Source organism: Pelophylax lessonae, assembly GCF_965119305.1.
Source record: "Pelophylax lessonae genome assembly, chromosome: 3".
NCBI classification, from domain to species: domain Eukaryota; kingdom Metazoa; phylum Chordata; class Amphibia; order Anura; family Ranidae; genus Pelophylax; species Pelophylax lessonae.
Genome location: NC_138770.1, coordinates 283,796,653 through 283,823,457, shown reverse-complemented (window position 1 = coordinate 283,823,457; position 26,805 = coordinate 283,796,653). Strand labels below are relative to the sequence as shown.

At 41.7% G+C, this 26,805-nt stretch overlaps 1 protein-coding gene across 5 annotated transcripts in view; it reads left to right on the top strand.

The window, feature by feature from the left end:
• Window positions 1-26,805, top strand: part of MCF2L2 (MCF.2 cell line derived transforming sequence-like 2) — a 529,158-nt gene that overhangs the window by 456,427 nt on the left and 45,926 nt on the right. For 3 of the 5 annotated variants that reach the window (XM_082251878.1, XM_082251877.1, XM_082251881.1), the window contains 5 exons: window positions 25-94; window positions 332-438; window positions 2,169-2,264; window positions 16,506-16,598; window positions 24,110-24,181. In XM_082251878.1, coding sequence (XP_082108004.1) covers window positions 25-94; window positions 332-438; window positions 2,169-2,264; window positions 16,506-16,598; window positions 24,110-24,181 — 438 coding nt within the window. The remainder of the gene's footprint in view (window positions 1-24; window positions 95-331; window positions 439-2,168; window positions 2,265-16,505; window positions 16,599-24,109; window positions 24,182-26,805) is intronic. The other 2 variants (XM_082251879.1, XM_082251880.1) reach the window with 2 other exon arrangements.

Here is a 26,805-nt window from a genome sequence, read left to right as displayed (position 1 = left end):
AGCTCTTTTTTTTCTATTTTATAGAAGCTAGTCAGTTACATCAGAGGATAACAGAGAGCGTGTACCATGCTCCAATGAATTCTACAGTTATGAGGTAAGATATAAATTGCAGACTCGTATATACAAACAGAAATTGCAATTGTTTCTGCACATCTGGGTTATTTTTTTGCTGCAAAAGTGGACAAGAGCTATATTTCATTTTGCAGCAGAGAATGAGAAATGACTGTAGAAATACCACACACCCATGATTGTCTGAAACAATTTTAGCAATCTGATTCAAAGATTTATGTAAAACACGTTTAACTTTCTAAAATATTCTGTTTAACAAAAGGTCAAGCAAAGCATCCCTGAACAATCAAAATAAAGCAGAATCCTCCAGTCAAAATTCACTAAACAACAAGTACAGAACAACAAGTCCAGCCGGAAGACATACAAAAGGTATGAGTAATGAACTTAGTGACATTCATTAAAGCACGTTCAAATAATAAATTACTCCATCTTAATCATTTATTTTATATATATATATATATATATATATATATATATATATATATATATATTTTTTTTTTCTTTTTTTTTTTGCGTTATTTTTTGTATGTAAGACCCAAACAGAGGCAATCTACTGACTAATGTTGATCTCTAATGTTTTGGGCAACGGAGTTTGCAGATATAGTGTATCCTTCATGTTCATTAGAAATATGAACAATGGAAACTGAAGATTCCAGTGTTATCAAGGAAGTAGCTGCCATGCAAATAACATTTGCACTATGATTTCATGTTTTGTGCTATTTGATATGCAAATATAATTGCAGTCAATTCCCCAGCACTCAATCTAGCCCCCCCAAAAGACCACACCGAAAAGGAGGACAACATCAGTTATAGCCTGGTCTATTAACATAGAAAATACAGGTAGCTGGGTACGGGTGGGTCTCAGACAGTTACAGTTGCAGGTCAAAATGCAAAATGACAGGGAGTGGATAGATTAGAGAGTAAATATATTGGAATATATCTTACATACATGTACTCATGCATCCCTATGAAGGTCTTGTGTAAAGTATGGGCTTTGGCTGTAGTCTGGATGTATTGGAGCATTGCTTTAACAACTGGCTCTATTGTGCATCAACTAGGCTCTGTGGACCTTACTATAAATCATTTCTATCATTTGGATAAAAAACAAAGGTTTTTGTTACATACATTTGTATATGTACTGTATTTATGAAACCCTACGATCAAATATGTTCCTACTCTAATGTGAGTCTATATGAATATCCACACCGAGACATAGCTGTAGTAAGTAAATTGGGACCCTGTCACTTTTCTCTGAATGAAAGCTCACCCCCTCAACTTACAGTATAATTGCCTTTTACTATTCCACCACTCTGTTCCACTGTCAGACCTGGGAATCTAAACACTGAATAAGCTCAATGTCAGATGGTGTCTGAGCCTAAACAAGTCACTAATTAATCCTAATTTCTCCTTAATGTAGTTAGTATATGTTTAGTAATTTATCTGTCGCTAATACTTATATTGAAAAAAGAAACCGTGTGTTACATTTCACCATCCATATTTTGAATAAGTGTTTTTCAGTTCTAGATATAGCTCTCTGATTAAAGTCAAGACTCACTCTTAGACTTTTTATTATCTCTTGGGGACTGTAGTGGCTAGATTTCCCTGCCGTAGTTCTTGGCCATATTTCCAAATACTTTAGAGTTCTAAGTATTTTCCTGTTGCATTCTCTAAAATATAACATACAATAAAAACAAAAAAAAAATCAAACAAGAAGAATTTGTAATGGTCAAGACATTTGAGAAATGAGGAATAAGAGATATAAGAAGCTGGGGTATTGCCTTAACTCCAGCAGGGAAATAAAATCTCTTGCACCAGAGGTGTTTAGACCTGGGAGCTAGGTTTCACTCTCCAGCAGATACCCAAAACAGAATACACAGAATTCAGAGAATTGATCTTTTCAAGCATTTATATGTCTTTATGAATGGAAATATGGGCATAGGAAAAGGTATAATAATGATATCAGGTAATTTATTTGTATTTAATTTTAAAGCGCATCCCACCTTCCCTTCTGTTTTGCTTGCTTCTGTTTTGCTTGCCGGTTGACCCAACTAACCTCACTCCCTTCCAGCTTTACTGCTTTCCCTTTCCCTTTTTCCTAGCTGATAAACCTGCCAGTCATAACCTAGAGCGCTCAGCGCTTGCTAGAAAGAGATTCACATTGCAGGGTCTCTCCAACCGCAGAGCTCCACCCAAAGGTAATGTGACCTTGTGGCATCTTGTCCTACCCGTGTTCACCGTCAAATATTCACTTGTCTTTCACCTTACTTTTCTCAGTGTTATTTATTATCAAGTCATTTCCCATTTTAAGTCTTTTTTTTTTGTGTACCCACGCTATTTGGTTACATGAAAGTGCTGAAGTACAGTTCTCTGACTTTATACGAACGAGAACGTTTATTTTGGTAGTCTACTCTCAGATTCTGTGCCAAATATGCTTTGATTTTGGACAAAATACTTTTTATATATGACTATATCAGATGTTTATGGCTGTTATTATAAACAGTAAAATATTGCCGTTCCAGTTTTGATCTAGCTAGCAGTCTCTTCTGTGATAAAATGTACGCACAACGTAATAGTCTCTGTAATTGGGTCTATGAAAAGAGGAACTGTCATTGAAAATAAGCCTCGCCACTGCAGCATACAACTCTTTAAGTAAAAGCCAGTTAAGTTTGCTTAAACCTCTAAAATCTCTAATTATGCTATTATAAGATGACAATTATAAGATTATATAGGATTAAACAGCAGTGTATGTGAATGTATGTATTGAAGAGTATTTAAAAAATGAACTCTTTTTCTTGGATATTGACAAAAACAGACATTGTACAAAGGTATCTACTGATACAACTCATACTATTTTAGTTTAGGATCTAAGTCAGAGGTCTCCAAATTTTCTAAACAAAGGGCCAGCTTACTGTTCTTCAGGATTTAGGGGGACCGGACAGAGTAGAAACACCCCAGTGTTTGTGTCCCAAGATTGGTGGTCAGTGGCAGTAGAAAAGTTATAGAGCCTGTGGTCAGTATAAAGAGGAATAGGGCCCATTATTAATATTAGTGGGAGGAATAATGTCCTATTGGTGTCAGTAGAAGGAATAGTGTCCCATTGTTGGTGTCAGTAAGAGAAATAGTGCCCCATTATTGATGCCAGTGATAGCAATAGTGCCCTATTGTTGATGTCAGTGAAAAGAGTTGTGCCCCATCATGTGTCAGTGGGAGGAATAGTGCACTGATGTTGGTGTCAGTTGAAGAAATTATGACTGTCTTTTGGTGTTGGAAAAAATAGCACCCCATCATTGGTATCAGTGGGAGGAATGATACCCCATTGTTGGTGCAAGTACCCTATTGCTGGTGTCAGTGGAAGGAATTATGCCCCATTGTTGGTGTCAGTGGGAGGAATAGTGCCACATCATTGGTGTCAGTAGGAAGGATAGTGTCCCATGGTTTATATCAGTGGGAGGAATTTTGTCCCATTGTTGATGTCAGTGGGAGGAATAATGCCCCAAGGACCAGATAAAGGCAAGCAGTTTGGAGGCCACTGATCTAAGTGAACCAATGAACAATTGTGTGTGGCTAGCAGAGATCATTGCAATAGCACAATGGTGTCAGTTGTTGAAATAAAAAGCATTGTATCCCTCTATGTTGACAAAAAGGAATCAGGACAAAGTAAAGGTAATTCATGCATTTGCCAAAAGAAAACCAATGTCTCCAAACGTGTAGATAGTATTATTTGGTATAATAATAACTTTGCATTATTATTATATGAATTCAGCAAGTGACTTTCAGCCAAACAGGAAATTAATATATCTACTAGATTGAAGCACTGTGAATCAGTGGTGTGATTCACCTTTAATACAGTCTTTGTCTGGATTGTGTTCATTGGCTACTAGGGATAATATTCCTCTAATGCACAAGTTAGGATTGCTCTTACAAATTCCTTATAGTGGGGTTGACTGAAAATACTCCCATCGGGATAGTCCACTAAGCACCGCACACTCGTAACCTGGAGTACCCTGACTGGAATCAAGTGTCATACATATGTCACAAAAGTGTTTTGAGTATTGGCACCTGCCTCCAAACCCAGAGGTAGGCACATCCATAGAGCTAAAATATGTGGAATGTTTAAATATATTTCAGTCAGGTAAAGAATCTTGTTCTACCTGCTTGTAATCCTCTGTAACCAGTTTTACCACACAAAAGAATGGGTATAAAAATACTATAATTATTTCCTCCAAATTTCAGTTGTTGATTGTAACATTGTCTTTGGGCACGTATACTCTGCAGTTTAGTGAAGCAACATTTATTTTGTACTCAGGTACAGATGTGTATGTTCAATAACCATTTGCTTCTATAAAAAAAATTAAATCTGGTCTCCTTGCCAGAAACTTTACACCCTACCACACCTTCTGTAAATAATAAATATTGGAAATCTTGTTTGCCTTTTGCTTCCATAGAGGTTCTTTTCTGTACTTTAGTTTTTCCCCTGTAAGTATATGAAGGAGAAGGCGAATGGCAAAGTTAAGGGTAGAGATATAAAATTTCCAAAGATTTTGAAGCCATGGGAAAAAAAGTTTTCCTGACAGTCTCCATGGCAGCCTACGTGTGGGTTAACCCCGCCTCCTCTCCAATGGTATAGGACCCCCCTCTATAAATTTCAGCTTGCAGGTGTTCCGTGAGAATTACCTACCCGTGAGAAAACCCTACCCCCGTCACTTCCGGTTCACGGCAGTCTGTGTAACGCGAGCAGTTACATTAAAACAGCTGTGCTGCACTATGAGTCATCTCCGCTCCTGTCCCGGTCACTTCCCTGCTCTCGGCTACTAAATATAAAAGCGGCGGCGGCTGTATGAAAAGATAAATCACGGAGCCGCCAGCCGCTTTTATATTTACTAGCCAAGATCAGGGAAGTGACCGGGACAGGAGCGGAGATGACTCATAGTGCAGCACAGCTATTTTATGTCACCGCCGCGTCGGTAGGTTTTTTTAACGGACACCGAGATCGTTTCAGACTAGTGCGCATGCGCACTAGTCTGATCCTCAGCTCTTCCATTAGGTATCCGGGGCTGTGAGCATGCGCACTGCTGCGCTGCTCAGCTGTTCCTGGCCGGAAGTGACGAGGGGTAGGTTTTTCTCACGGGGTAGGTAATTCTCTCGTTACACAGGCACAGCCAGTGTTCCTTTTTTGTCCTCCTCCAAGGACCCTATTTGGATTATTTCCTGTTGAAATTTGGTCGGCTTACCTCAGAATGAAAGTCGGTGTCTATGCCCAGGGCCCAGGCACGGGCGGGTGAGTGACATTCAAAAATCCCCTTTGGCTGATAACTGTGCGGTGCTTCGGATGGCCGACGGATATCCTGACAGGGTCTGAAAATTTATCTTCCTCCATAGCAGCGTATTTGTCTTGTTTGTGTAATTTTAAATGTACTTCTTTGCTATCCCTGGTGGCCCAATGGCGGCTGGAACGCTCCTTGCGTTCCAGCCATCTTCTTCCTGCTCCCCCTCCGTTCAGTCCGGCGGACGCATGCGCAGTGTGGGTATGGAGCTCCGCTCTCTGCCTGCGCATGCGCACTTCGCAGAGATCGGAAGCGAGGCCTGGTCTGCGCATGCGCACTTGCGATCGCGGCCGGTCATCACTGACGTCATCCTGGCACGGAAATTTAAACGCCTGTCAGCCCCAGTGCGAGTGGGAAGCACTGTGGGCATAGCGACATCTTCCCGGTACCTTGTCTGTTGTGAATTCAGGTATGTGGGGCCGGATGCTGTATACCTTTTGGCGGTGTGCAGGGGGGGGGGGGAGCGGTTGGATGCATATTAAGATGACACCTGAGTGTTCCTTATTACCTTGTAGTGATCCGCTGTATGCTCTCTATTTCCTTGTCAGTTTTGGTTTTGCCTAAAACATGGATCCTGCTTCACCGCCCCCTTGTGGCCAGCCCTCTCACAACAGGTGAGTGCTGGTACATTCTAGGGGGATATGAGGGAGGGATGCTGGCTCATGATTCATGGCTAAATCCTGTGTCTCCCTGGATTTCTCTTTCTCCCAGCTCTTCCAGGTCTGGTCAAGAAAGAGACCCTGTCAGGCCACGAAGAGAATCTTCTTCAAGGTCAAGACGCCGTGAGTCTCCATCAGGGAGCAGGCATGAAAGGAGACGCTCAAATTCCTCCTCCAGACACCGCACACACCGCCACAGTAGCCATACGGCCCAGAGAGCCTGTTGGGGTTGTGGGGCGCATGTCCCGGAGGACAAGTCCCTTTGCGAGCCCTGTTTTGCTCTTGCATCTGGTGAGAGAGAGTCTGAAGATCAGAGATTGGAATCCCTGGTGAAACGGATTGTCCAACAATCCATGAAAGAGTGAGGTGCTAGTCCCACACCTGGGCCTGCTACTCCCAGCTCTCCTGCTGAGGCTCCTGAAGAGCAAGGTCCCTCTCAACCAAGCTTCACTTCCGGAAAATCCTCAGAAAGTGATTCGGATGAAGAGGAAGGTGCAGTTGGGGGCTTTGATTTCGCCCTTGTTTCACCTCTCATAAGAGCAGTTAAAGAGGCTCTGAAATGGGAAGATCCCATTACCCCACAAACGAAACAGAGAAGGTTTTTCAAACACCTGGAGAAAGAGTGGCTAAACTTTCCGCTCCTTTCAGAATTAAAGGATGTCATTCTGGAAGAATGGAGTAGAGGGGATGGCAAAGCTTCCTTATCCTCTAAATTGGCTAAATTGTATCCCTTTAAACCAGAAGAGGTCAGTCATCTGGAATCGGCTCATCTGGTCGATGCCGCAGTCTCCAGACTAGCAAAACATGTTACCCTACCGCTGGACGTGCCTATAGCAGTGAACTTCCACAAGTACCTTCGTTTCGCGATAGAACATCAGCACTTCCAGTTCATCTGCCTTCCTTTTGGCCTGTCCACATCCCCAAGGGTGTTTTCCAAGGTCCTTCTGGCTGTGGTACGTCTACATCACTACTTAGACCATGGGTGTCCAACCTTTTGGCTTCTCTGGGCCACATTGTGTGTAGAGAAATTTTCTTGGGCCGCATATAAAATATATACTATAGTTAAGGTTTATAAGTAATAAAATGCTGCCGCGCCCTTCTTGAGCCGCCGCACACCCCCTACTAATTTAACACAACTAGAGGATGATCAAATGAAATGGAATCAGTATACAGAGGTTTACTTCTTCTGAGAGATATTAAAGGAACACTCTAACCACCATGACCACTTCAGTGATTTGAAGTGGTCATGGTGGTAGGAGTCAGAAACCCGGCACATGCTTGCCCCCCTCCTCCCCTCCGAGGCAGTTTCTGCCTACCGTTAATTACAAGCCACTGTGGCCATGCCCCTGACCCAACTTCCTTCCTCCCCAGCAAAAAAAAACTGTCAGGGAGCAGTGGGCCGCATTGCCTGGGGTTCCGGGCCGCATGTGGCCCCTGGGCCGCAGGTTGGACATGCCTGACTTAGAGGATCTTCTACTGTTATCACAAAACAGGGATCAACTTGTGTCCCACAGGGACCTGGTCACCACAACTCTCATGGAGTTCGGATGGTTGTTGAATCTACAAAAAAGTCATCTGGAGCCCTCTCAACATCTGGTCTATCTAGGGCAGGCATGTCCAAAGTCCGGCCCGCGGGCCAATTGCGGCCGCTTTAATACTTTTTTAATACTTTCCCACAGATAATTTGGAAAAATCTATTGTTGTGGCCCCTGTGAATCCCAGAGCGCTGCTCAGGACCACTGGGATCTCTGGATCTTTCAACACCCATGTTACTTGTGAATACACTAAATGTTAACATCCACCGCCCATCCCCACCAGCTTTATATCCCTTGCTCAATATGGCCTCAGACTTAAGGCCCGTACACACGATAGGAAAATCGGAAGTAAAATTTAGTCTGAACGAACGATCTGCCGGTTTTCGGATTGTTAGTATAGTGCAGCCGATTACGAATTTTCGGACGACAAAATCTGGATGTGCAGGCTATAAAATTTTTATCGTACTTCAACACAACATCCAATTTTCCTTTAATTAGTACAGTTATTGTCCGAAAAAAATCATAAGAGCAAGACTAGGCATGCTCAGAAACGAAAGAACACATACAAAACAATTCAACACATGACATCACTTCTGAACTTGAATTCTGTCATACGGAATTTTTGTATGTAAGTAACCTCTTCACTTTCGATATGAAACCAGCATGCAACAAAAATCAGACGCAAGATCGTTCGATAATCTGATCGTGTGTACGAGGCTTTAGCCTGATAAGGGAGCACTAAAAGACACAAATAAATTTGGCACTAGTATGACAGGACCAGCGCTCTCTCCATGATAACTGGCATTACACCTGTTTAGATTTGTCATCCATGTGATGAAATGAAAAGTATGCCGTTTGCAATAAACTTTGCATAAAATAGTTAATTTGCATTTAATTTTAATGGTCCAGAGAATGTCAGGCAAAATGGTCGGCCCTCACGCATGTTCACTTCATCAAATCTGGCCCTCTTTGAAAAAAGTTTGGACACCCCTAAGTAGGGGCTCAATTCAACACCGTTCAGAATACACTTTCTCTGCCTCTAGAGAAAATCCCGGTGGTTCGGGAGAGGATCCTTCCAGCCCTCTCCTCCTCTTTTCTGTCGGCATCCCAGTGTCTTAGGATCATCGGCACTATGGTCTCAACGGCCCCTATGGTCAAGTGGGCACTATGGCGAATGCAGACCTTTCAAAGGGGCTTCCTTCTGCAGTGGAATCCGGAGGAACGCGAGCAGCGTATCTTTATTTCCCACAGCATGAGAAGCAGCCTGTTATGGTGGCTCCAACGCAAGAACTTGCTCAATTGCCATTCTCTAGTTCCCATCACTTGGGTCATCATTACAACCGACGCCAGCAACTCTGGTTGGGGAGCCCATTGCATGGCAGAGGTGGCTCAAGGGAGATGGCCTCCACAAGCCCACTCCCTGGTCTCCAACATCCTGGAGCTCCGTGCGGCTTTTCTAGCTCTTCAAGCTTTCCACCACCTGATAGAAGGCAAATCCATGCTTCTTCGAATGGACAACACCACGGCAGTGGCTTATGTGAAGAGACAGGGCGGAACCAGAAGTCTCTCCCTTCTTCAAGAGGTAGACCCAATCATGACATGGGCCCAAGCCCATCTGTCCAACATCTCGGCGGCCTACATTCCGGGGCCACAGAATGTCCAGGCAGATTTCCTTTCCAGAGTCCAGTTGAATCACGAGTGGTCTCTCCACATCAACTCATTCAAGTGGATTCTGTCACTAGGGGTCTCACCCGAAGTAGACCTGTTTGCATCTCCATGCAACCACAAGCTGGACTGGTACTTCACACGCAGCAGGTGTCACCAATCCTGCGGGACAGATGCTCTGACCGACAGATGGGAATTCAGCAGGGCATATGCTTTTCCCCCGTTTCCCATCATCCTCAGATTTCTTCAGAGACTCCAAGCAGAAGATGTGGAGATTGTCATGGTGGCCCCTCATTGGCCAAACAGGCCCTGGTTCCCACTTCTCCTGCAGCTCAGTTATCAGAGCCCGATTCCCCTGCCCCTCACACCAGACCTTCTCTCGCAGGGAACAACATTACACCCCTGCCCTGCTCTGCTCAGGTTAACGGTCTGGTTCTTGAGAGGGAGAGGTTGGAGTCACTCGGATGCCCTCCTGGGGCAATCCCTACCTTAATGAACTCCAGGAGACCTAGCACGAACAGAGTTTACTGTAGAGTCTGGTCTAGATTCTTAGAATTCACGTACCCGGAGGGAAATCCTTCCTCGAATTTTGGAGTTCAAGAAGTGCTGAAGTTCCTTCAAGCGGGACTGGATAAATCTCTCTCAGTTGGGACTCTCAGGGTGCAAATATCAGCCTTATCGGTGTTCTCAGGGTTCCCCTGGGCCAAGCATGTACTCATACAGCAATTTTTCAAAGGTGCGGTCAGGCTCAGACCTCAGAGGAAGCCAAGGTTTCCAAAATGGGACCTTCCTCTTGTCCTTAACGTCCTTTCAAGAACCAGTTTGACGGACTCCATCTCTATCAGAGAACTTACCATTAAGACAGCCTTTTTAGTGGCAATCACTTCAGCCAAAAGGGTCTCTGAGATCAGTTCCCTTGGTCATAAAGAACCTTTCCTCACGTTCTTTCTGGATCGTGTGGTCCTAATTCCGATGCTCAATTCCAATCCGCAAGGTATCATCGCTTTTTCATGAAAACCAGGAGATTGTGCTTCCTACCTTTTGATCTTCTGAGGATAATGAACCTCATCCCTTGGATGTAGGGAAGACTCTAATGGAATATCTTCAGTCAACATCTTCCTTCAGACAATAGGATAACCTCTTCGTCCTCTTCTCAGGCAAAAATAGAGGAAAGCGGGCCTCGTCAAGGTCCATTGCAGCCTGGATTGTGTCTGCTATTCAACGAGCTTACTGTGTCGAGGGTTTGGCTCCTCCGGAGGTGGTGACAGCCCACTCAACGAGAAGCATCTCAATGTCCTGGGCGGCTTCACATCATGTTGCACCAGAAGTAGTCTGCAGGGCGGCTTCCTGGTCTTCTGTAAATACGTTTATGACACATTATTGTGTGGAGCCAGCCTCCTTATCTTCAGTTAATTTTGGCTTGACTGTTTTGTCTGCTAATATTTTGAAGTAAAATTTGATTTGAAACATTCCCACCCGTGTGGTTTGGGCTAGTTATTTCCCACACGTAGGCTGCCATGGAGACTGTCAGGAAAACTGAAAATTCCTATCAGATACTTACCGTAATTTTCCTTTCCTGATGGTCTCCATGGCAGACGGAGGTCCCACCCTCTGGTCTTGGATTCGGCTAAGATATGGAACACTGGCTGTGCCTGCAAGCTGAAATTTATAGAGGGGGGTTCTATACCATTGGAGAGGAGGCGGAGTTAACCCACACGTAGGCTGCCATGGAGACCATCAGGAAAGGAAAATTACGGTAAGTATCTGATAGGAATTTTCCGTTGTTTCCCTGTTTTTTTTCTAGGAAAAAAATTTAAATTTTCTGAAAAGTTGAGAAAGAAAAAATCAGTATGGAGTAGTTTTACAAACTGAAAATCATTTTATTACACTGGGAAAACGAAATGCAGTGTATATAAAAGTATTATGCTTGAAATGAAAGCACAGCTTTGCTCTCAGCAGAAATTGCAATGTGGAAATGTTTCCAAACGCTAGATGTTGGTCTCACCATTTTACTGAGAGGAGGAAAAGAAAATTTCCTGATCAGACTATAGGTGAACATTATGCTATGAAGGTGGGGAACATTAAAATGAATCATTTAAAGGTTAAAAATTATAAACTGCTTTGTCAGACAAATTTACCCTCTTGCCTTTCAACTAAGGCCTAAAGAGGACAGAAACTATCATCTATTCTACTGTATCCCAACAATCACTCAACTGTTGGAGGTACAACATGGAGCCCAAAAGCAAACTAAGCTGGAGAATTTGCCTTACAGTACCCCTAATGGCAGAAATGCATATTTATTTTGTAGTACAGTGCTATATGAATTGTATTTCAGGATTTTCTTGTCTTCAGCTGAGAGAACTTACAATAATTGAAGACTTTATTTAAAGTCTCAGAAATCTTTCATTATGGTCTTCGTGTTATATAGCTTTAATACCATGTCATAGATATATTGTTTACCATTGTAAAAGAACATATTCCATATTTCCTCCAATTTTATTTGGAAAAAAAATTAAAATCGGCTTTGAAAAAAAAACATTTTTTCCCCCCAATTTTTTGTTTTTCCTTGCGGGCCTTCCCATCACTAATTAAGGGTAATAGTAACAATATTAATAATAATAATTAGTATTATTTTATCTATCCCACACCTTCTTTACCTACTGTTTTTTTTAAATTACCGTATGTGTCTAACTGTCAGATTATGTCTGTACTCTGAATTTATTAAACTCTGTACTCTGAGTCTGTAAACTGAGTTTATTAGGTTTCCCCTTTCCCTGTTTAATATTATATGATTTCAAATATAATTTTATATATTTTTTTCTCATTGTATTGTGGTTACCATATACACCCTAAACATTGGCATGCTGTGTTGTTAAAATTGCATGTGACTCATCAGTGTCATTGTGGAGCTTAACACGTTCTTCCTTTTGCTGTACTGGATGGTGATGATACCAACTTAAACTTTAACAATCTATTCAATGTAATGTTTTTATATCTGTATGTTTTAACAACTGCTCCAAATTATTTTGCTGAAAAAACAATGTGTGTGTACAGTGTGTACAAGGTATTTTTCTTGGTATTATCAGGAAATCTGGTAGAAATATTTTCTGTTAAAAATTTTTATTGAAAGTTAACAAAGGAAATAAAACAGCGGTACAGGATTTGGTACAAAACTTAAATTAAAACTGTGGGTACCATAGGTATGGAATATACAACGTTGTACAGTATACGCATAGTATGGTGGCAAGGGGAGCTATATAAAAGGGTAACTAAGAATAAAATACAACTGGGGTAGAGAGTAACAGACGAGGATCACAGTGTAATTCGTAGGGGAGATGGAAACGTTGCTGTCATCTCCCACTCACAGTATAAAATGCAAGTGCTGTAGCTGTTTGGCACCCCAACGGGGGACAATACCAAAGTGCGAGAGAAGTCTGGTAGACCGTGATATGTGGGAGATAGGGAGGCTAATGGAGAGTAGCCGATAGGGCAAGAAGGGGGAAGAGGAGAGGAGGAAAAAAAAGGGGGGGAGGGGGGTCAGAGAAGGTAGAAGGGGAAGCTGGAGCTTCATAGGAGCTGAAGACGAGGGAGAGGGGGGAGGGGAGGGGGTGAGTGTGTGTCCCCCCCAGGGGAGGGGCTGACAAGGCAGAAATAATTTCATATTCAATATATTAGCTTTAATTTCTGGGAAACTGGCAATGCCCTACTCTAAAGCGTGCTACGTACTAACCCTCCTTTGTAGCATTAACCACACCTACTGTATACTTTTTTGTCTACTCAACTTTTCTGTTAAGGCATGCTCTGCTCTGAAGACCATCCAAAAGAATTTAGGGCCTGAATGTATTAATTTATTTATTCCACCTTACCCTGGTCTATGTGTGTGTGACGTAGCTGTAGTACACAATTCGATTTTTAGGTTACTAGCACTGCTACAGCTTTATCTTTGTTTTTTTTTTTTTTGTTTTTTTTTGTATGCAGCATTTACAGTTTTTTTTTTTTAATGTAACAAAAAATAGACAACTGGTATATTGATTTCACTTCAGAGACATATTGTTTTCAGCAAAAAGATTGACATGATCCTCATATCTGCCTTAAATGAAACTCAATTTAAATGAGTTAAAGTGGCTTTGACATTTTAAATCATGTAGCTTTGCTATGCCCAGGTGTGAACAGGGCCTAAGTGTCTTGATGTTGGTCAACTTAGTTTCACTTCTACTTATTGTGGCCAACATCAAAAGGTTTCTTATATGAGTTCATAAAGTTTAAAAAGTATTTGCCTGTTTTCACCAGAGCCAATTTCAAATTGTTGATATGTAACAACTAATCCATGGGTCATTAGTCACAGTTATTGTTTTTTTCAACACTGTAAGCTTAAGGTTTGCTGCAATGACCCTGCCATAGAAATGTACCCATTGTTCTCTTTTTCAGATATATTGGAGGTAATTTGTTGCTATTATCTGAAGTAGAAGTAAAAACAACATGTACAATTTCTATTCTTTGTAGCCAGGTGTAATGGGTCAGATCCTGTTTTTGTAGGTCTGTTCACATTGTTTGAGGGTGGAGTATAATCTGTCAGGTGTTTATTGCTGTTTGTAACCCTACTAAGAAGAATTTCCCTCACTTCCATTTTTGGTGACAGGGGTTCAGAGGGATAAGATGCAAAAGGAAATCTCTCCAATAGAGTCATATATAGTAGGCCTGTGGATGTGGTATTTTTGGATTTTGCAAAGACATTTTATACAGTTCCTCATAAACGTTTACTTTACAAACTTATGTCTTTCGGCATGGACCATAGGGTATGTACCTGGATAGAAAATTGGTTACAGGGGCATGTCTGAAGGGTGGTGATAAATAGTCGGCACTCAGAATAGGATGTGGTGGTAGGTGGGGTCCCCCAAGGATCTGTCCTGGGACCAATTCTGTTTAATGTATTTATAAATAATATAGTTGGTATAAATAGCTGAATCTCAGTGTTTGCTGGCAATACATACCTAAGCAAGGCGATAACTTCACAACAGGATGTAGAAACCTAACAGAAGGACCTTAATAAAATAATGGGTTGGGCAACTGCATGGCAAACGAGGTTTAATGTTGAAAAATGTAAAGTAATGCATTCAGGTGCTAAAAATACCAATGCAAGTTTCCAAACATCTCGCTTGGGGAAGAACCTCTGGGGGAATCCAGGATGCAAAAAGATCTGGGGGTCCTAGAAGATGACAGGCTCAGCAATGGCATACAATGCCGACTGCTGTAAGCAAAGCCAGCTGAATGCATTGAAAAGGGGATTTACTCTAGAGTTAAAATTCTAATTCTGCCACTTTACTATACTCTGGTATTCTATCCAGTTCTGATCACCATTCATCAAGAAGGATGTGCTGAAACTGGAGAGAGTGCAGAAAAGGGCAGCAAAGTTAAAAAACGGAATTGGAGGACCTCAGTTATGGGGAAAGACTACAAGCATTAAACTTATTCTCTCTGGAGAAGAGACACTTGAGAGGAGATATGATAGTGATATCATACCTTACTGGTGACCTTAGCATAGGGAAGAAACTTTTCTGTGGAAGGGAGTTCAAAAAGACACGCGGCCATTCAATGAAACTGGAGGAGAAGCGGTTTGACCTTAACCGGTTCCTGACCAGCCGCTGCCTATTTACTGCAGCAATGTGGCTCTGCTGCGCAAATTGACGTAGGTCTACGTCGGACGCGAGCAGGATGCTAGGGGGTGAGCACGCGCCGCCGCTAGCGAGCTCCCATCCCCACTCGGCAGGGGGGAAGCCGATACACGGGTCAGGCGGCTCTGATTGCCGCCTGACACCCGCGATCAATCCCCGCTGAGAGAGAAGAACGGTCAGCTGACCGTTCTTCTCTGTGGAATGATCACAGGTCTCTATGATCATTTCAGAAGCCACGCCCCCCCCACAGTTAGAATCACTCCCCTAGGCTCACATTTAACACCTTGATCACCCACAATGTTAACCCCTTCCCTGCCAGTGTCATTATTACAGTAACAGTGCATATTTTTAGCACTGATTACTATAGTAATGTCACTGGTCCCCCCAAAAGTGTCAAAAATGTCAGGGGCCCAATCTGTCCGCCGCCATGCCGCAGTCCCGTTAAAAATATTGCAGATCGCAGCCATTACTAGTAAAAAAAAAAAAAAAAAGCAATAAAAATGACATTTTTATGGTAGACACCATAACTTTTGCGCAAACCAATCAAAATACGCATATTGAGATTTTTTTACCAAAAATATGTAGCAGAAAACAAATTGGCCTAAATTGTTAAAAAATTTTGATTTTTAATTTTTTTTGAGAATGTTATGTAGCAGAATGTGAAAAATATTGGGTTTTTTTTCAGAATTGTCGCTCTTTTTTGTTTATAGCACAAAAAATAAAAATCGCACAGGTGATCAAATACCACCAAAAGAAAGCTCTATTTGTGGGAAAAAAAGGACATCAATTTTATTTAGGTACAGAGTCGCATGACTGCCCAATTGTCCGTTAAAATATTGCAGTGCCGAATCGCAAAATATGGCCTTGTCATTAAGGGGGAAAATCTTCAGGTCCAGAAGGGGTTAAACTGCGTAGAGGGTTCTTTACTGTCAGAGCAGTGAGGATGTAGAATTCTCTTCCACATGCAGTGGTATCAGCCGGGAATGCCGCTAGTTTCAAAAAACATTTAGATAGGCATCCTAACGATTGCAACATACAGGGATATAAGGATTAATATTGACATAAACTCACAAACACACACACACCACAGGTTGAACTGGATGGACTGGTGTGTTTATTCAATCTTAACAACTATGTAAATATATAGCAATGAATACAATTTTGTTACAGTTCTAAAATGTTCTAAAATAAGATCTATAATAAGCAGATAAACAGCAGTAAAAACCTGACAGACGTTCTACCTCTTCCCCACTGTACCCAACATTTAAAACAAAAAACATTTTGTGTTGAGTAGGAGTTTTAGGTACAATCTGAGATCTCTATAGTTATGTGTGATGTAGAGACACACTATTCTGTCTTTCCCTGCTGGTGCAAAGGAGTTCCCAGTCAGTTTTCTCCACTCTAGACCATTTTGTTCAGTCCTCAGTGATGTATATGCCATCTGAAGATGTGATGAGAAATCTGCTTGGTCATTTTAATACTGTGTCATGTCAGTATACTGGTCTTTCAATGTTATGCCTAATTTTCCTTACTACTGTGCTTATTAACGAATCATCGCTTTACATCTGTGTGTTCACTTAGAACCAGAGTCTAAGGAGAAAGAAGCCACTCGCCGATTTTCTTTAGCTTCCTCTATCAGTTCAACTTCTATAAAAGTTCCAGCTCGTAAAAAAGGTAGATAAACTTTAAAGTTTGCTTTTGATCTGAAGTCACTTAACTGTACTGTTACATACAGTATAAAGTCTATAAATGCTTTTTACTGTTCTCTCTTCTTCCTACCTGTCAAGGGTTTACAGGAGAAACCTGTGCGGAAAGAAATAGCTGGGCTGCTATTGCTGACCTCCTGAAATGCTATTTGCCTGTCAGTCATGCACTCCATTATTTTTGAAAAGCTAACCTGTTTAATGCATGTAGCTAGTGAAATCAGATTAAAGCCAGAATTCCTGATTTGTCTACTTGTTACCGGTCTGTGACACAAAAAGTATTACATTTGTTAGATCACTTAGGAACCAGACAACTAGCATTTTCAGTAAGAAAATTCAGCAGTGTCAGTGTACGCATATCTTTACACAGAGGATTTCTCAAGGATGGGCTCACACCATTGCAATGCAGCAATGTGTTGTTATCAGTTTCTTTACCACAAGTACACAAAAACACAGGTTATGGCAATTGGTGCGCTGTGGTGACAATCATTCTTAATGGCACCTCAACACACCTACAGTATGTCATAGTGCACCATAATGCATGGTAATTACCTTTTAAATTAATGGACTTCCCTTACTCAAGGCATATTCACATTACCATTAGCAGTTATCAGGAGCAATCCTATGCGATATGCAGATGAGCACTCATCAACCTTTGTATGCCCTCTTTAGGGCTGGTTCAGACCTGCCAATGCATTGCTGTGCAGCGGCTGGTGTGCAGTGCGATCAAACTGAGATCAGTGCAGTAATGATTAAAACAACTTTATTGAGATGTCACACAGACATCTCACAAAGTTAAATTGCCGGCCATGCCATACAAGGCAGCAGATTGCTTGGCACTGCACTGCGCTAATAAAAAGTACTGAATACAGTATTTTATTTCAGTACATTTTGCCCACACACCATTGTAACGCAGTGGTGTGAACTGGGCATATAGGAGACAAAACATTTTGTCTTGTCCAGTGGGACTGTGCTAGAATGGCTGCCCAACACAGTTCCTCTGCATCTGGTGTGAATACACCCTCAATGTTTGGGGTTTTTTTTGTGCATGTTCATCTGTTGCGTTTTATATGGGTGACAGTAATACTCATTACTAACCATTAATCACATGCATTACTAACAATTAACAGTGTTTAAAATGAAAAAAAAAAAAAAAAAAAGCCTGATACAAAAAAAAATAAAGATATACTGTATAGGTGCTCTGTTGATGGGCTTTTTTTCTCATCAGAGCTGCTTTTCTCCACCTATGCACTCAGACTCATCTGAAAAGCAACCTAAAAGCATCTGAAAGAAACCCGCATTTACCCATCGACACAAGCATTAGTGTAAAGGGATGCTTAGGAAGAAAAATAGCCAGGATGTTAGATTATATACTGAAACCTGTATTTCTTAGGAAAAAGGAAACACGAAATAAATAAATATAACTGCTAGCCAAGCAAAATTTGTATAAATCAAAATGGCCATAAATAGTAATACCTAAACAGCAAAAAGCGTTAAAAAAAAAAAAGTTAAAAAAAATAATAATTTAATTCAAATCTAGATTCATGATTCATGAGAAATTGATCATAAAACATTAAAGTGGGATCAAAGCTGGCTATGCACTGCTGTATATAAATTTCAGATGTTTTATCAGGCCAAAATTCACTACATAGGCCTCCTCCCACCCAACATCTTTTGCATAAAAAAATAGAAGGAGCTGGACAGCAGGCTGAATGAAAATAGTTAAAAGTGTCAAGTGATCCTAAAGAGTAACTCCACTTTTGTTGAGAAAAAACAACCCCCTCTGGTTAATAATGTACATTACAAGGATTTTACCAAATGTGGTGCAGATTGCTCTAAAGAAATAGCCGTTCATGTGACCATGTCCTTTGGACATTCATCCTGAATGGGAAGGTCTGCTTCTATATAATCAGCTAATGTTCCTTCAGTGTTCTGATGAGAAAAGTTGCTTTGTCTGCATCCCTTTAGAAGCAATAAACCCTTAGAAAGATTTTCACCAAAAATTATATTTTTGTTTCAGAAGATGCCTAAAGTATTACTTGCACCTTAGTGCAGACTTCTGGAAAAATCAGTGAGCCAGTCACACAAGCAATACATTACATTTTAGTGGGTGTTCTGAACACCAGTAATGTATGGAATGCTTCCAGGGTGCCATATTGCATTGAATTTTACAGAAATTACAGTGCGGCAGATTGAAATGAAAAGGTAATATTTGTTATCATTAAATTACAATATAGTTTGTGTAGCAATTGTATATGCTATATTATTCTTTTAAGTTCTGTATTGTTTTTTTTCCATTAAAGTGGAGTTACCTTTTAAGAACAACAATTTAACTGTTTCCCAAAACAAAGATAAAGAAAGGAATGCTCAATCATTTATCTAAAATTCGGGATTAAACATGCTAATGTTTTCTGCAGTGATTTTATTTAAATTCTGCCTACTAGCGTACAAGTCACAATTCTGGTGTTAACTGTCACAATTGTCATCATGCTTATGCCAACTCTCAACTCAAAATTTCAAGCTCTCAAATGGCTGGTGTCATAGCTGATCAGTTGTACAGAACCATAGCAACTGCAGATTTAAATAGAGGCTAAGGTGGCACTGTCTTTGGTTGCAAAAGGATAGGAGGGTTTAGTTCAGAGTTAACAGCAACAGTTCTGTGACTCATTTCTTTCAATTATATGTGGGGTTGAACACAAAAGTGAAACGTGCTTTGAACTCTGTTGAGTTATGTACTACAGTTTGAGTTTTGTAGACTGAATGCATGTTTGCAATCTTTCAGTAATCTCGACTAGTTGCAAAAAAATCTAACCTAAGAGGATAGCATATGGAAAACACAATCACACTTGTCCCCCAAAGTTTAAGCTTTGGGATTTTTACCTAGAAGTAAGCTTATAATAAAGTTTACCTGTAGGTAAAATTATTATATCCTAAACGTGCACCGTTTATTCCCTCTTTCTTTTACGTCCTCCGACAGTCGCAGCCACTCATACAGCCTTCCCAAGTGGGTAATGGCCCCCTCTGCAGGAGCAAGCTAGGCAGTTTTAAATGTTAATAAAAAACTTTCTACACTTAGGCACACCTCCAGAGGCCCTGCCTTAGCCATTATCCTGACCCAGTTACCACTGTCCTTCAGTTTTATGCTGCCTAGCGTCAGGAGTAGGCTAGGTCTCCCCTGCTTGGACCTAGTGTCTCAGTTTCTTTATGTTTTTTTCTTATTCTGGGCTAGCTGCTGTTTGAGCTTTGTTGCCCTGTTGGCTCAGTTGTTTTTTTCTGGCCTGGTTGATACGTTGCCTTTTCGGTAGGTTGTGTCTTCCCACCCCTCACCTGCACTGCTTTGGGACGTCCCACTTGTGAAGGCTGTATGAGGGGCTGCGACTGTCGGAGGACGTAAGAGAAAATATCGTTTTTGTAAGAACTTACTGTAAAACTCTTTTTTCTGAGTCCTCCGACAGTTGCAGCCCCCGCCCCTCATGTTTTTGGATCTTGGGGTTGTTGCCTTCCGGTACTGCTTGCTACAAAACTGAAGGACAGTGGTAACTGGGTCAGGATAATGGCTGAGATACGGCCCCCTGGAGGTGTGCCTAAGTGTAGAAAGTTTTTTATTAACATTTAAAACTGCCTAGCTTTCTCCTGCAGAGGGCGCCATTACCCAATCGTGCAGGCTGTATGAGGGACTGCGACTGTCTGAGGACTCAGAGAAAAGAGTTTTACGGTAAGTTCTTACAAAAACTCTATTTTTGGCAAACCCGTACCATTCCTCCAGAGCGCTGTGCCATGGCCGTGACTCCCACACACATGGGTGGGAGTGACATCATCACAGCTCAGCCCATCAAGCTGCCTGAGCCCGGCGAACCCAGAAGGAAGACTGGGTCCAAAGACCACTGGAGGGCTTCGTTTTTCAGGTAAGTGTCATTATGTGCTAGTATGGGATGCATACTAGCACATTATGCCACTGCCTTGCAGGTTTTTTTTTTCCCCTTAATGCTGCGGTTTACTACTGCTTTGCAGGGAAGGGGGGCACATGCCTATGTTCTATAAATAGGAAAAAATAGCATTCAAATGGGAACTTTGTCCTGGGTAACATGTTTACATGTATGGTGTGCTGAGGCACCTAATGTTGCCTTTAGTGCAAACTCAGTATTTATTATTTTTGTAGCCAGTACACCTGCGCTTGCTTTAAGGGACAGTGTCGATGGGTTTGTGTCTGCATTAGAACTTCTTCTCATCCCATACATGTCTATGGAAATTCAAAAGAAGCATAAACAAGTAAAATACAGGTTTGAAAGAGGTTTATTGCAGGTCGGATACACATTCAGTGAATTCTAAATGATCTCAGAAACTTCTAAAAACAATAGTAAAAGCACAATCATATTTTTTGTGATGGCCATTGTTTTGTTTTTTTTGTTGCGCTTTTTCTTTTTTGTACTACTAAAAAACGTTTAATAAAAGAATAAAAAATGTGATAAAAAAAAAAAAACACAATTATGGACATCGCCCATATTATCAGAGTGTCAGCACAAACTCTAAAGTTACTACACTGCTAGAAAGACTGACTAGCAGGCATCTAGAAGTGTCTGAATGTACCTATACCTAGCTTCCAGTATACATTCTGCTATGCAAACTAACCTGCAGATTACAACATTGAGCTTAGTCAGACACCTTCTGTAAAACTATTTGTAGACACCTCTAGATTCCTGCCTAATAAATCTGTTTTCTCAATTTTTGATTGACCATCTATTTAATTCAAAGAGTAACTCCACTCTTGTTGAGAAAAACAATCGCCTTTGGGTTATTTATGTCCAATGCAGACATTTTTAACAAAAACTTAGCAGATTCCTACCTTTTGTTGTTCTGAAGAAGTGTGCTTTGCAGACTGAACCTGAATGGGATGCATTATAATCCTTTGGAGCACTCTCAGTGTTCCATTGAGAAAAGCTGCAGGGTCTCTAAATGGGTCTTGTTTAAGGGTCCTTTAGAAGTATTTAACTCTTGGTGAGTATCTCACCAAAACTGAAATTCCTATTGCATGGGGTGCCTAAAATGTGCTTTGTAACTTAGTGCAGACTTTTTGGAAAATAAGGGAGCCAATCAAGAAGGCAGGAAATTACATTCATGGGGGCTCTCTGCAGGGCCGTCTTTAATATTGTTTGGACCCTGGGCAAGCATTTCCCTGGCCCCTCCCCCCATGCAATTTTCGGTCTCTACCCCAACATCCCAAAAAACAAACACATACTCTGTACCCCCCTGTCCACAGCCACCTCTGTACCCCCCCTGTCTACAGCCACCTCTGTACCCCCCCCCCCGTCTACAGCTACCTCTGTACCCCCCTGTCCACAGCCACTAATGTACCCCCCCATCCACAGCCACCTCTGTACACCCCCTGTTCACAGCCACCTCGGTATCCCTGCCCTGTCAACAGCCACCTCTGTATCCCCTGTCCACAGCCGCCTTTGTATCCTCCGTCCACAGCCATCTCTGTTTCCTCCCCATGTCCACAGCCACCTCTGTATCCTCCATCCACAGCCACCTCTCTATCCCCCCTCCACAGCCACCTCTGTACTCCCCCCCATCCACAGCCACCTCTGTACCCTCTGTCCACAGCCACCTCTCATTCTTCCATCCACAGCCACCTCTGTACCCCCCTCTCCAAAGCCACCTCAGTATCCCTGCCCTATCCACAACCACCTCTTTATCCCCTGTCCACAGCCACCTCTGTATCCGCCATCCACAGCCGCCTCTGTTTCCTTCCCATGTCCACAGCCACCTCTGTACCCCCCCTGTCCACAGCCACCTCTGTATCCTCCGTTCACAGCCACCTCCATATCCCCCCCATCCACAGCCACCTCTGTACCCCCCCCATCCACAGCCACCTCAGTACCCCCCCCCCACCGTACACAGCCTCCTCTGTACCCTCCCCCTGTCCATAGCCACCTCTGTACTCCCCCCCCCCCCCGTCCACAGCCACAACCGTATCCCCGCTCTGTCCACAGCCACCTTTGTATCCTCCATCCACAGCCACCTCTGTTTCCTCCCCATATCCACACCAATCTCTGTACCCCCCTGTCCACAGCCACCTCTGTATCCTCCGTCCACAGCCACCTCTGTACCCCCCTGTCCACAGCCACCTCTGTACCCACCCTGTCAACAGCCACCTCTGTACCCCCCTGTCCACATCTACCTCCGTACCCCCCCCCCTTTTACAGTTGTACAATTGTTAATAAAAACAAGAATTGTTTTACAATTTATCATTAAGCAGGGTTATTGAGAGCAAATAAAAAAAAAAAAAAAAAAATAGCGAACACAATACAATAAAAACAAATATACATTATTATATTTAGGGATGAGGTGCTGATAGCTTTAGTTGGACCTAGTACTTTATTACAATTTTTATTAAAGAAGAACTATAGGAAAAACTTTTTTTTTTTTCATTTTGGGGGAGGGTTATAGCCCGCCAGATTTTTTTATTTTCCATCTGTGTCCCATTGTGGAGAGTTCCCTTCACTTCCTGTCCTATAGCCAAACAGGAACTGAGAGGAAATCTCTGCAAGTTAAAGGAATTTCTTGGGCACCCCCAGGTCATCAGAACTAGTGTCCCAATTGGAAGATTTCCCCTCTATTACATTTCTGGAGACAACCCAAAATTTGGGATTTTCTTTTACTTTCACTTTTAATGGTAATGGTAAACAGGACAAATAGAGAGGGTGAATCTCCTTAATGGGGGCACAGACAGCAATAAAAACTGACAGGTGTTCTAATACCACTCTACTCTATCCAAAAATGTAAAAAAAATGTTTTGCCTTTAGTTATATTTTAACATTAACTTACAATACGGCATGTGTAGCAATTTTACATACTATATTCTTTTTTATTTGCCATATTTTTTCCATAAAAGTGGAGTTACCCTTATTGCTTATTGATATTATTGCTGTCTGTGTCCCTCCCGGGAAGTTTTACCTTCTCTGTTTGTAAGAGTATCCATTTTGAACGGAAATGAAAGGGAGGAAAAAAACAAAAGCTCAGGCTGTAATTTGGACAGGAATAAAGAGGAAGTCTTTCTTGTGTGCGTTTGTTGCTGTGACAGTTGTCTAAGACAAAATGTCCCCCACTTTGGGTTATGTCTCTACTAGACACAGAAAGAGGAGAAAAATCAACCTAATGTGCCAATGATGAGTAAATAAACAGGTTTTAACTCAAGCCTCCATTACCCAAAATGAAGAAAAAAAGTTTTGACTTCAGATATATTTTAAAACACAGAGGTGTATTTCTGATTAACCTGATTGTTTTAATATAGAATTTGTACTCCATTGGAGAGTCTATTTTTTACAATTGTAATTTTGTACAGTGCATATTTTACTGTTGACATTTCAAGTCATGCGATGAGCAATGTGGCTGACAGACATTTAAACTTTTCAATCCTTGATAATTGCACAGTTCATACGTTCAACAGCCTTGCACTTTTTCACGTTTGTCCACTATTAGGTCCTCTTGGTCCTGATGTGAAAACAAAGAGACATGAGATAAAGAGCGACCCTACTCCCTTGGGTCTAGAAGGTATATATGTTGTAGTGTACTTAATATGGTCTTGCATGATTGTCTTTGTATGTGGTTACCTATGTTATCTTTGCTCGTGTCTACATACTTTACATATATTTTCATGGTTTGTACAAACTGTATCCACTTCCCGCTTCTGTATTTCATGATGCTCTAACTTGAAACTCTTCATGTCCAGGGTATTTTGAGCATTTGTGACTGGCATCAGAAAGCTTTAGCTTTTTATTCTTTCCAAAAAGGCTGCAGAGTGATCATATTAGCAGCTCACAAGAATGTGATCAGTTGCATAGACAATCAGGTGAAAATTGTGCACGAATGTGCTGATAATCTACACACTCACACACATGTTTGGAATGCATTTATGAAATTTCCTAAAAAAAGATCTTTAAGTGGTTTGGGGCCCACATCAACAGAACGAAGGATAGTAATTTTAAAGTAGACCCTGCAGTCTGAAGTTGCAGCAGATAAACCCTATATTATAGCCCCAATCGTAAAGACAAAAAATAAAAATAAAAAAATAATTAAGACCATAACTTTTGTCCTATTCGCCTAGGTGAGGGTGACATCATTCAGTGTGTTCGCAGAATCCTTGGAAAGCTGAGGATTTCATATTTTGTGAGAAGGTCATCTTGCACAGTGGTGCTGTGAATTGTCACAAAACTGATTTTCTTTATTCTTCCTTGAGGGACACAGGAATTAAGAAATTCCTAAACAGTTTGGTATACTGCCACCTACAGGAGGCTGGAACACTGGCAAACAGAAATTGTTAAGCCAATCCCCGTATAACCCCGCCTTTAAACATTATGCTAATTTTTTTGCTAGTGTCATAGAATGCTGGATGTCCTTTCTTCAGCTTTGCTAAAAAAAAAGTATAACTATATGTTGCTAATCTTGTTATTGCTATTTTTTACTCAAGATACAAGATACACAGTAGATATTATTTTCTTCTGAGACTTCAATCAAGACCTAAAAAATGCTGCTTGAGCTAGACTCTACACAGCAGCTACTGTATATGGATCAGTGTATCATTAGCAAAGCTTTGGAAGCCATACCTGGACCAGGTCGACTTAAGATTGAAGGGCTTGTGTGTACTGTTTTAGTTTGCTGCACAGTGCTATCCAGGCCTAGAGCCGAGGCAAAACATAATTTTTCTCAGCACACTTTCCAGTTAACCAGCAAAAGAAAAAACAAGCCACATTGTCTAACAATTTACATTAAAAACTGAGGTTTTAGTCGCACTACATTTTCAGATATATATGTGGAAGCTGCACTGCCTCGTCAAGGCCCCTCTGTGAAGTGTGGTTGCTAAGTCTAATCTTGAGAGTCTCCATGTTGTAGCATACATAACAATGGATAAATTGAGGCCAGGTGTGCCTGGAGACAACCCATTCCTGAAGGGCTCTTTTACACACGTAGTCCGCCAGGCGGACTCCATTTTTCTCAGCGGGGGATCGATCCGCCGAACCCCGCTGAGCAGGCGGATGACAGCTGTCAGGTCCGCATTAATCTCTATGGGGGAATCGGATGGGAACGGACCGTCTGTCCGTTCTCATCTGAACCCATCTACCAGACGGATGGAAAATAGGGTTTCCATCTGTCCGGTTTGGACGGATCAGATCGGATGTCAGCGGACATGTCTCTGCTGACATCCGATGCCCCATAGGGATGCATGGGGCGTACGTTCAGATCCACCAAAAAAACTGACAGGCAGATCTGAACGGACTCCATGTGTGAAAGGGGCCTAAAGGCGCAGGGACAGATCAGAAGGCCAGTACAGAACAATGGCTGTTGCAGGCATCAAGTAAGTCCCCTTATCAATTCCAGAAATCTAAACAAAAATGGCCACTGCCCTACATGGAAAGGCTTTGCACAGAACAAACAAAACATTTTTTTTCCCAGTACTCTTACCAGCTAGCCAGCAGAAATAAAAAAAATGACAGTAAAATCTTTTTCTTGAATCCACTGAGGGACATAGGTCCAATTCTTTTGTGTTTTTAGCTTTTGTACTGCTAGGTTTTTTTTTTTTTTTTTTACTATTCTGTCTCCTATGTTGCTAAGTGTTCTCCAAGTCAAGTTATGAGTTCCAACCAACCTCCCCTCCTGCATTGGGCGATCCAACAACAGCTAGGACGGAAATGGCTGCTTCATAACAGCAGCTTATCTCAGCTCTGAGCACTTTTCACAGTCAAGCAGGAGGAATCAAGGAGGAGGGGGGAGTGTCAGCTTCTGCATTCCTCTTGCCATTGCTTGTTTGTAAAAAGTGTTTAGAGCCTAGTTAAGTTGCCGTTATGAAGCAGCTGTCTCCTTCTTAGCTGTTGCTGGAATGTGTGTGACATGAGAGTTGGTGAGGGCAGGTCTATACTCATAACCAGACTCCGAAAGCAACTAGCAACATGTGATATGTGTGCTTTGTCCCATTGGAGACACAGCAGTAAAAAAAAATGATATTAATGATAGAGCTTCCGTACAGTTTTTTGTTTGCCAATGTCTCAACCTCCTGTCAGTGGCAGTAAGGCCCAGCTGTTTAAGAATTCCTTAATTCCTGTGTCTCTTGAGAAACTTAGATTAAAAGAGTTTATGGTACATTTTAAAAATGTCATTGTTTAAAATTTCCCTCTATCTGT